General features: G+C 35.0%; 1 protein-coding gene and 2 long non-coding RNA genes across 3 annotated transcripts in view; 1 reads left to right on the forward strand and 2 right to left on the reverse strand.

The window, feature by feature from the left end:
* Nucleotides 1-5,427: 5,427 nt before the first annotated feature.
* LOC144979122 (uncharacterized) overlaps nt 5,428-12,500 on the forward strand; it is a gene marked incomplete at its 5' end in the record, with an annotated part of 100,361 nt that continues 93,288 nt past the window's right edge. Inside the window, 1 exon segment of the mRNA XM_078925721.1 lies at nt 5,428-5,442. Within this exon segment, the coding sequence (XP_078781847.1) occupies nt 5,428-5,442 (15 nt within the window).
* On the reverse strand, nt 9,769-10,622 carry LOC144979683 (uncharacterized). The gene is made up of 2 exons (XR_013646754.1): nt 10,535-10,622; nt 9,769-10,069 (listed from the first exon to the last, which is right to left on the reverse strand). It is a non-coding gene; the product is annotated as an uncharacterized LOC144979683 (long non-coding RNA).
* Nucleotides 10,595-11,613, reverse strand: LOC144979684 (uncharacterized). Its single transcript, XR_013646755.1, has 2 exons — nt 11,542-11,613; nt 10,595-10,723 (listed from the first exon to the last, which is right to left on the reverse strand). It is a non-coding gene; the product is annotated as an uncharacterized LOC144979684 (long non-coding RNA).

Consider the following 12,500-nt stretch of genomic DNA (forward strand, 5'->3'; position numbering starts at 1 on the left):
TTTTTTTTTTTTTTTTTTACATTCCATCTTCTTTTTACAGAACGTTGCAAGGGATAAATGTCCCATCCATCCTCCCCCCACCTCTTTTTTTAAAAACTCCTCTCTCTCTCTCTCTCTCTCTCTCTCTCTCTCTCTCTCTCTCTCTCTCTCTCTCTCTCTTGGTTCCCTTCTAGTTTCTAGCAAATTGTCATATTCGTCCCCGCTCCGATCTCAAAAAGTGTCTAAAAAGGATAAATAATTAAAAAGCAAACAAACAGAAATATTCAGAGAGCGACCAAATGGTCAGATAGAGGAGAAAAAAAACAAACAATAATTTTTTGAAAAATAAAAACAATTTTAATAAGAAATTCATGTTCAGAAACGGAACAAAAGGTCAAACAAAAAGGAGAAAAGAATAGACTCGCACAAAAAAAAAAAAAAAGAGATGGGGGGAGGATGGATGGGACATTTATCCCTTGCAACGTTCTGTAAAAAGAAGACGGAATTTTAATAAAAAGAAAAAAGTGGCAGAACCAGGATTCGAACCCACAACGTCGATTCTGGTAAAACTTCCAGGGCAGACGACTAAACCATTCGGCCATGACACCCACTTCAAAGTCGACGCATATTGTGTTTATGTAGTCACAACTGATTTAATGTTGGTTAATTTTATGTTTTTATTTTATGGATATTTCATTAACTTTCCTCATTTCTATGTGCATTCGGAAACATTCCATATTTTGGAATGTGGATAATTGTTTAAAAGAGCGGAGTTTCAAATATGTGTCTGGGGAAAACCAATTTTCATTATCCCCAGACAGGTATAATCACAGCGTTTTCTTAACTGCTCGTTTTTATGCACCTCCGTTGACGGTGTATCTTAACGGATCGTTTTTATGCACCTCCGTCACACATGCACATTCCACCCAATTTCATCAGCGATATTGTGTCTCTGTATTTGGCCATGGCAAAAGTGATATTGTGACATCTGTAGGATGTCTTTGTTAATAAATTTATATTAAAAAAGTAATAAATCAAAATATAGATAGTATGCAGATGACGTCACTCAGGCCTTTGTTATTGTTTTTGCCATCCGCGTTTGTGAGTTGTTCTCACTAAACTGTATTAACCAGACTATAAAAGTTTATGGTTACACAGAGTTTGTGTATTGGTCCGTTATACTTCCGGATGGCAATGTTGTGAACTCCTTGGCCAAGCGCATTCTATCTATATAGAACCAGAAAATAGAAGTAGCATTGAAGGTAAAATAATGTTTTAGAAATACCTTAATAAATATGATGAATAGTTAGTTGGCTCCGTAGGCGTAGCGCAGTGGACAAGCTGTCAGACTTTAACCTTGAAAGTACTGGGTTCGATTCCCATTGCGGACATATTTAAAAAAAAGTTATTTACTTTATTGAGAAAGACATCATTTTTGTTTTTGTTTTTGTCTTCTTTTTTTTTTTTCAAAAACTTTTTATCATGTTTAAAAAAACCTTCGATTTTAATTTTCTAAAATTCTTTATTTATTTGAGATCAGTATTTATGTGCCATGTTTCTTTTTACCTTTGATTTTTTAAAATTATTGTGATTATTCTTTAATTTATTATCATTCATTAATTAACCATCACTGCCAACAGAGGTGCATAAAAATGGTGCGTTTTTATACACCTCCAATGGCGGTGCATATAAAAGGTGCGTTTTTGTACACCTCCGACGGAGGTGCCTAAAAACGCCACCAAAGATGATTTACAGGCCTGTGTTAAAGTTAAAGTTAAAGAATCTAGAAGAGATGATTGTCTCCAAGAATTCTTAAACTTAAATCAACCGCCATTAGCATTTTATAGACCAGGTGTTGGGGTATCTTCCTTTTGTCTTTCTTTTAAAAAAATAAATGGCCTTTTTATGACTGCGAAGTTTTGACACTGACAAAATTAAACAGGTAATCTGTAAATTTACAAATACGAAAATAAAATATCACCTGTCAACAGGCTTTGGAGGAAAATAATATAAAAGATAAAATTGACTTGCAAGGAACGTTTTTGAAAAGACACATTATATAATAAAACACATAGTTTAAAATCACAGATTAGAAAGCTAGTTTTTTTCATCATGGCTATTTGGTTCATCTTTCATAACCCCAAGTGTAAAAGGCACCAAAAGTTACACTGAAGAGATTCGGATGTTTAAAAAGAGCTTTGAAGAGTTCAACTTCCTGTAGAATTCGACTCTCGATGTCATTGGTTATGATAATAAGTAGTCTTTCAGAGCCATAAGGCCCATGGAGCCGAGATTATCCCACAGTTTCTATAGCATGAAATGGACTAGCAATTCCTTGCCATCCTTTGGATAGCACGCTAGTCTATTACAAAGTACTTTCCATCAGATCTAATTGACCCAGCTACCCATTTACTGCTGGGTGGACAGAGGGGTCAGAAAAATATATCTCGACTGCACCAGGGATCGATCTTGGTCACTTTGTCTGTGTGTGAAGCGAGTGTGTCACCAGCTGACCTACTGGGATCCCTGTTGGTTTTGATCACCCAACAATTTTTACCTTTCAAAGACATCTGGCTAAAACTGTCTATTTGAAACTAAGAAAGAAATATGAGTATCAAGTTTTCTCTCTTCCCTTTGTCCACCTTTATGACTTTATACTTTAAATCATCACTTGTTATTTTTTATACGACTGCCCCGTGACTCACTGTTTCGTGTCCCAAGCCCCCCCCCCCCCTTCCCCCCTACACGCACACACACACAATTTTAAGTTCTGATTCAGAATAAATTATATCAAAATAACTGGATATTTTATTTCTAAAATTTTAACAATTCAGAATTCATCGTAGATATTGAAATACAGTGCAGAGTGGATATATCGACACTGGTTATGTCGACATCACGCTTATGTCGATATGACATCAAAGTCCAGTTTTTTTTTTACTATATAACATTAGTATATATTTATCGCCTATATCGAGGACAATTTTACCACAGGACAGTTATATCGACATGTGAACCAACCATCAAGATTCACTTATTTTCTGGCATTTTCTCATTTGTTTCCCTTTCATTTTTTAGAATAACTGATATATCGACATGTGAACCAACCATCAAGATTCACTTATTTTCTGGCATTTTCTCATTTCTTTCCCTTTCATTTTTTTAGAATACCTGATATATCGACATGTGAACCAACCATCAAGATTCACTTATTTTCTGGCATTTTCTCATTTGTTTCCCTTTCATTTTTTAGAATAACTGATATATCGACATGTGAACCAACCATCAAGATTCACTTATTTTCTGTCATTTTCTCATTTGTTTCCTTTCATTTTTTAGAATACCTGATATATCGACATCACGCTTATATCGACATTTTACAGCAGTCCCGATGATGTCGATTATATCTTGTTCTTGTCTGGTATTTGATTTTGAAATAAAGTTTTGGGAGTTTTTAAAACTTACAAGTGGATTATTGTCCCATGTCTCCAACTTCTCCCTTAAATAAATTTCAAAGTGATCCTTTATATTTATCAGAGGGCAGCGTGGCTCTGAGGTAAGTAAGGTCTTTGGTTCATATCTGAAAGGTATCGAGTTCGATCATCCACCGCTGCCTTGTGTGACCTTGAGCAAGTCAGTTCACCCTAGCTCGATATGCGGCGCTGCACTGTGTGGCCTTGAGCAAGTCAGTTCACCCTAGCTCAATATGCAGCGCTGCACTGTGTGGCCTTGAGCAAGTCAGTTCGCCCTAGCTCAATATGCGGCGCAGCACTGCGGTTGACGAATGGGTTATTCCAGTCTTGCCTTGGAAGAGACCCTAGAGACAAATTTCTCCTATGGGATGAATAAAGGGAATTTTATTTATTGTTTATTTATATATACCGAAAACTTTTCTTCAACAGAGAGGACCTACAACATTTCAGTCATCAATCTGGAATTTAGTAATGTATTTATGTCTTTATTGTTTTTGTTGTTGGCTGAAGAAGGATTTTGAGCCCGAAAAGGTCCTTGTTTGGTATTTTGTTATTTTTTGAAGCTGTTCTATTCATTTTTGTTCATTAAAATATTAAGAATATATGAATAGTGAGTGTATTGCAACAAAGGTTTAAAAATTGTAAGAAGTCAACCAGCAAACCACATTTTAAAATTTCAAATTCTTAAAACAATGCCAAGGATATCATAAAATATTTTAGTAATTAAAAAAGACGTTTGAAAACCAAAACCTTAAAGCTTACGCGATGCGCAGTTTTAAGACAAACGTCATTTTTTTATTATAAAGAGAGACTCTGATTGACATTCCTATAATTGAACCAATAAAATGGAATTACGGAACAGATTGACGTGTGGCATTTAAAACCTTCGTGATTATTAAGTCTGTATTTTCATCTTTGCTGTACATGATATTCCATCTACATGTCTATGATTCACATATCAGTATAGATAATATTAAGTCTGTATTTTAATCTTTGCTGTACATGATATTAAATCAACATCAGATGTTGTCCTTCAGCTTTGAGCACGGCCTGACATTGTTTGTTCATTTATCTTTTCACACACTTAATTTTCTCTAAGGGTAATTTATTCCAACATTCCAAAAGAGCTATACACAACTCATTAATATTTTTATATTCTTCCTCGATTGCTCTCCCTAACATATCCCAGCATTCTCGATTGGATTAAGATCTGAACTCAATTCTGCACATGAAAGAGTGTTGAATTGTAGTTTTGGTTCCAGTAACTGATGAAAATGACTGGTGTGTGATCTTGTATTGTCGTCTTGAATTGTTGTGGTTCCAGTAATTGGCAAGAAATGACTGTAATAATTCTCCTCGAATTGTCGTGTTGAACGTCTTGCATATCTCAATGGTGTTGGAATAACAGATTTACGTGTTGTTAAACGATTTCAGTCACAATGAACTGTCATAGTGTTGTGGTTCATGATAAATTGTGTTTTGTATTGCTTGGAATTTCCTCTCCATACCTGATACTGCCAGTTCTAAATTGCTAGACATGTTTCACCTAATTGTCTTCAGATCTCAAGAAAAAATATTGACCTGTCCAAGACATTTTAAAACCCATTCATATTTTATAGTATTTTATTTATTTCCATAATCAATTTGTCCATTAAAAAAACACAAACATTATTTTCCCATAACCAAAATGTTTTCTTTTTCTTTTTAAATCCTGTGTGGACAAAGTAATCTCAAATGGAAAAACTATTTTCTCTTCTTTTTTTCACAGAATCAACTTTTAAATCATTTTCTACGTTTTGTCCGACAAGTGAACTTAAGCTTCAATCAACACAAAATGCCTGTCACCACCAAACAATTTCAACAATTGCAGGAAAAATTTGATGCCCTAGAGAAGATTGTGCGTCTTAAAACAGAGGATCTACAAACACGAGATACAGCGTTGGAAAATCTTATCAGGGAAAATGAAAGAGAGATTGTTGCATTGAAACAGGTTTGGAAATATAGATATAGCACAATGAATCTTCTCAAATACATCATCTTTTATAACTGTTGCTACAACATCAACACACCCCGACTCCTATCGTCTATTATAACTGTTTCTTACAACCTCCAATAACTCAGATAAATTATAAACGTTATGTAAATGGATCTAATACCTGAAAGGACATCCACTCATCTTTGATACGGTCTATCTTTTCTAAAATCCATTTTGATTGGATGGTAAATATTTCTCAACGAATCATCAGTTCGGTTTAATGTGTTCGTTGTAGAAATACATTGTGAAATACTTAAAGAGTCCAAAGCACACAGAAACGTAGATTGTAAATCTTTACAAGTAATTTATTTCAATGAAATAAAATAAATTATGCTTATTAAGACGTTTGAACCTATTTAAGGAAATCTATAAAAATTATTTTACAAGAGGAATATAAATGAGGAAAGTTTTAAAACATAAGACATAACTATGTCCCTGGATCAATCAAAGTTTTCTTCTTCTTCTTCTTCTTCTTCTTCTTCTTCTTCTTCTTCTTCTTCTCTTCTTCTTCTTCTTCTTCTTCTTCTTCTTCTTCTTCTTCTTCTTCTTCTTCTTCTTCTTCTTCTACGACAATAACCACCTTGAACTAGGTGTAAGTAAGAGTAAAGAATTAATTATAGACTTTAGAAAAGAGGAGAATACCAAAGACCATATCACTATTAAACATGAAAAAGTAGATCAAGTAGTAGAATACAAATATCTAAGAGTCACCATGGACAACAAATGACGGTGGGACGTACATACCAGTTATATCAATAGTAAAATTAATCAAGGAATGTACCTTTTTAACGGAACTTGTCCCAACTTAACATTGACAAAACACTTTGTACGTAATTTTATAGATCTGGAATAGAAAGTGTTTTGGTTTTTTGTATTACTGCCATGGGTGGAAGTTGTCTGAGCTCAGCAGAAGCTAACTTTGACAGGACTATTAAAAGAGCTAACAAACTTACCACAGGATCCATGTCTTTTAATGATTTATATACAGAATGCTGCTTAAGAAAAATTGGAAATAATTGAGACAATCCAACTCATCCCCTAAATCATCAGATCACTAAGTCGGACAGAAGTGACCGATTGTTGTCAATCCGAATAAAAAGTGAAAGATACCTCCGATCCGTTTTACCTTACAGTTTCAGAATTTTTAATAAGGAAAATAATTTATAAATGTTGGTCTATGTCTGTTTTAACTTTGAATCTTCTTCTTTAAAATTACTCCATACCTACAATTTTTAATCATCAATTTATTACATCACTTACTACATCTTTACAATTACCTATTTAACCTATATTTGCCATGTAATTTATACTATGTAATTTTTCTCAGTCAATTTACAATATTATTATACCGTATCTTATTCTTAGATTTTTACTAAATCTATTTACTTATATGTTGACATCAACATACACTTGACTAGATATCTGTATCTTTACAATTAAATAATCTGTACGTCCCTTGAAATTTATGGTGTGTAATTATTCTTACAGCTTCCAATATTATTACACTATACCTATTACCAAGTTTTACTTAATCACATTTATTTACTTATATTACGGTTATGTATGAATCGTTGCCCATATTTTATACGCCTGTACAAACAAATCCTTTTTGGATGAATAAAGTACATTCTTACTTATTATTATACTCTTCTTCTTTCTTCTTCTTCTTCTTCTTCTTCTTCTTCTTCTTCTTCTTCTTCTTCTTCTAATTATTATTATTAATATTATTATTATTATTATTATTATTATTATTATTATTATTATTATTATTATTATTATTATTATTATATTATTATTTTATTATTATTATTATTATTATTATTATTATTATTATTATTATTATTTATTTTATTTTTAAATATTAATCAAACTTATTGTGAGCAATTCATTTCCTATATATTATGTCCTACTTCTCAATTTGTGTGAAATATTTTAACACGCCAATATTTTATCCAACAGAAAAATGAAGAACTTGAAATGAAACTTGTAGAAATGGAAAAGGAAAAGATTCACCAACTGAGAAAGGATTGTAACGCACTGGACGCCGATTCCATGAATTTGAGGGGGAAGTGTCCGTCCTACGTCTAAAAATAGAGGTACTAGAACCACCACCACAAACACCACCATCACCACCACCAAAATTACTACTACTACTACTACTACTACTATACTACACCACCACTACTACTACTACTTTACGACTACTACTACTACTACTACTACTACTACTACGACTACTACTACTACTACTACTCTACTACTACTACTAATACTATCTACTACTACTACTACTACTACTACTACTACGACTACTACGACTACATACTACTACTACTACTACGAACTACTACGACTACTACTACGACTACTACTACGACTACTACTACTACTACTACTACTACTACTACTACTACTACTACTACTTACTACTACTACTACTACTACTACTACTACTACTACTAACTACTACTACTACTACTACTTACTACTACTACTACTACTACTACTACTACGACTACTGCTACTACTAACTACTTCTACTACTACTACTACTACTACTACTACTACTACTACTACTACTTCTACACTACTACTACTACTACTACTACTACTACTACTACTACTACTACGCTAACTACTACTACTACTACTACTACTACTACTACTACTACTACTACTACTACTACTACTACTACTACTACTACTACTATACTACTACTACTATACTACTACTATACTACTACTACTACTACTACTACTACTACTACTACTACCTACTACTACTACTACTCACTACTACTACTATACTACTACTACTACTATACTACTCTACTTACTACTACTACTACTACTACTACTACTCTATTTCTACTACTACTACTACTATACTACTACTATCTACTCTACTCTACTTCTACACTACTACTACTACAACTACTACTACTAACTACTACTACTACTACTACTACTACTTACTACATACTACTATACTACTACTATACTACTTCTACTACTTACTACTACTACTACTACTACTTCTAACTAACTACTACTACTACTACTACTACTACTTCTACTATACTACTAACTATCTACTTCTACTACTACTAAACTACTACTACTACTACTTACTCTACTTACTACTACTACTACTACTACCTACTACTATACTATACTATACTACTACTACTACTACTACTACTACTATCTACTACTACTACTACTACTACTACTACTACTATACTACTACTATACTTATACTACTACTACTACTACTTACTACTTACTACTACTACTACACTACTACTACTTACTACTACTACTACTACTACTACTACTAACTACTACTACCTAATACTACTACTACTAACTCTACTACTACTACTACTACTACTATCTACTACTACTATACTACTACTACTAACTACTAACTACTATACTCTACTACTACTACTACTACTAACTACTACTACTAACTACTCTACTACCTGTCCTTTCAGAAAGTTGTACAGAACAATGCGCAAAGTTGCACCAGAAAATAAAGGAAGTTGCACCAAAAGTTGCAAAAAGTGGCAAAAGTTTCACTAAATCAAAAACTGCAAAGTGGATAGATAAAAATTAATGTATTCGAATAACAAGATAACACCAGGCAACATCATTATGATCACACTGAAGACAGAATTGACTACTACTACCATACACAAAGACCACACTCAACACAGTTCATTATCATTTGTTCACTACGAGCGTGAAAAGTTTATTTAAACGAATAAGGAAAACAATGGGGCACAGACATGCGTTCGTTATTTCCATCAATTTGTTTAAAGCGTGTTCGACTGTATAACTGTAATGTACATCAAGACTAACGCAAGAACATGGAATTATTCTACACAATTCAATATTTCTTAATTAATGAAGTTTTTGTAATACAAAAAAAGAAGAGATTTGAGCGTTTCTTCACTCAAAGATCTGCGTCTCTCTGAAAACACAAGGTTGTCGAGAGAAAAGCTTCTCTCAGAATCGGCTGAGCTTACACAAGCATATATATACTTTTTTTGCACATTTGGCCAATGAGGGAACATCACTGGCACACAGCTATTCCAAAAGATTGTCAAATCAATGGGCAGACCCCCTGAAACCCTCACTGCTTTAGGTCCCAAGACCTCTTTCTATTTCTTAATCTCATCTGGGGGGACGTCTTTTAAACCCGGCAGAGAGAGAGAGAGAGAGAGAGAGAGAGAGAGAGAGAGAGAGAGAGAGAGAGAGAGAAGAGAGAGAGAGAGAGAAGAGAGAGAGAGCATTAATTAATAAAATGTAGCCACACACCTCCCTATGTCATCCAACATCTCATAACAAATGATGGACACTGGTTTGTCTTTGACAATCTCAAGAACCTCGCTATTATGATCGTCCATTTTTCTACTCAAATAGCATTGTTTGAGCTGTCTTGCTCTAGGTATGGATCCTCCATTGATGACATGCTTTTGGAGGAATTGCCACATTGGTGGCTGATCCAGTTTTGCAAAGGGACTGTTGCATCCAGCAAATGCTGAAACCAAATCTTTGCAGACATCATTGCGAGCTAGAAGGAGAAAACAAGTTTATTTTTGTTACAAGATTGTTCAGTTTGCTAAAAAAAAGCAAACACGCCATTAATACATATAGAGAGACAGCACGAGAGAGAGAGAGAGAGAGAGAGAGAGAGAGAGAGAGAGAGAGAGAGAGAGAGAGAGAGAGAGGAAGAAATTCATGAAATTCAATTCTAGATGGCACACTATATTAAACCTTATCTCTGATTAAAGTGGCCACTCCCTCCAAATACCAATTTGATAACTTGAATATCGATTTTGCTGCTTTCAATACTTTAGTGACCTGTGTATGTGTGTGGGGGGGGGGGGGGGGGGAGGGATTAACAAGCCGTCTCCGCTCGTTAGGTTTAATTACTCTGAGAGGCCCCACAACCGAGATCTCCCGCACTTACAAACTTCTAACAGATTTTTGGCATCATATTTGTACACAATGACATTTTTAATGGCAGACTACTTACCAATGCTGGCTGGTGTAGGGCTTCCATGTGGCACCGTTTCTGTTACTGTTCTTTGTCTTTTTAAAGTCCGCTCCTCTTTGGTCTTTTGAACAGATGCTTTGTGCTTGGCCGAGGCATTGTGTTTTGTGATTGAAGAATTTCGACTACGATCGAGGACAACGTTGCAAGGAGTGCAAAAGAGCTTTCCTCCTTAAAATAGAGAAAAGAAAAACAAAACTACATAAATTATTAATGAAGAAAGAGAATGTGAACATGAAGGGTAGACTATGAAAACATTCACCAAAGAAATATGGACATGAGAGCTGGTAGGCTCAGAAATGACGAAAAGAAAAAAAAACCCTATGGAATGACGAAAAGAAAAATCTTGAAAGCAGAGCCTCGGGCCACACATTACTAGAAAAATAAGTTTGAAAAAATAAATTGGGCATGAGAATGAGGGGTGGGCCAAGAAATGACACAGATTTCGGCATGAAATAAACAAAGATGAGTTTGAGGAGGAGTAGGCAAGATAGGCTAGGCTACAGACCAGGACTAGAGACAGACAAACATTTTAAAAATTGGGGGCAGTGTATAGATCTATCTAAAGGCACTACTGTACAATTGTAGTCCTATTTCTGTACATGGCGGTCATTGTGGAAGTGACCACCCCCTCACCCCGCATTCCTTTGTTGCCTGCCCCCACCCACCTTAGACTGGATCATCTACTAGATCTATTATAATCTAGATGCCAGATCTAGATTCGAGATATAGCCCCGCCCTAATTTGTTTTCACTTCCACATTGGCCGTCATGTAAACAAATGGGAACTCAATTGTACTCATTTGTCCCGAGGAGTGTCGATCTAGCTCTAACAATATTGATGCTAAATCAGTTTTGTCCATTCTAATGATGCAAAAAACTGATAATTTAGCATTGGCAATGTTTGCGAGATCGCTCTTGACAGAGATGCAGCCGTAATTTAACTCTAACTTTATGCAGGCTAGATCTAATTAAATTAACATAACTCACCTGTAAAATGAGTGGTTTCAGAATACTGCTAATGACGTGCATGTACACTGTAGCCGTAACTTTTAGCGTAAGTCTTCCTTTTCGCTGACGAAGGTAATAATGCCGTCCACACTTGACTACCACATGGTGACGCTGGTGGAGGGAATGGACAGATGTCGTCTTTATCCTCAATCTCTAGGCCTATCTCAATGCATGCTCCTCTATCGTTCACAAATTTAACATCAATGTTGTTGGATGACACAGTAGAAGTAGATGAACTAAGATCTAGTGGCAGCAGACGGGCCATCATCAACCTCAGTCGGCCTACCTTCACTAGATCTAGATCTAGCAGTAGCAGGATCCGTGATTTTGGTAGATCTAGATGCCGACGAACGACTGCAGCTTGTTATAATAAATTTATCCATTAGAGTAAAATATTCTAGATTCTAGATCTAAATCCTTTCTCCAAGATCTTTCTCTTCTCATCAAAAATGGAAATTCCTCAGCTGACCTTTGTTCCGTAGGTGAGCGCTCGCTTTCGCACTCTAGATCTAGCTCTGATCGTATAGTCTATTCAGATTTCAGTGCAAAGAAGAGCTAGATTTAAGTTACCGGCACCGGTACACAATAGTTTTACGAGATTTGGAGAAAAATTGCCTTTTTTAAAGTGGGTTTTCCACAAAAGTTGCACCACGGTTGCTAAAAGCGGCAAAAGTTGCAAAAAATGCTAATTCGCGTTAAAGTTGCAATCGCGAATTTCTGACAGGACAGTACTACTACTACTACTACTTTCACACAGCCTTCGTTAAATTATTTTTTCACTTTCCAACCTGTCGTGATCCCAACGGTAGCCAATTTTAACTGAGCCGCCGAGCGATAAATTTCACTGTTTCGTCTAAGCCAAAATTGACCACAATACCAAGCTGGGTTTTAAAACTATAAAAAAAATAAAATGCGAATGCCGGAAGTAACATCTCTAG

This window comes from Berghia stephanieae, chromosome 9, assembly GCF_034508935.2.
Source record: "Berghia stephanieae isolate SIO BIC M18660-M18661 chromosome 9, UCSD_Bste_1.3, whole genome shotgun sequence".
NCBI lineage: Eukaryota > Metazoa > Mollusca > Gastropoda > Nudibranchia > Aeolidiidae > Berghia > Berghia stephanieae.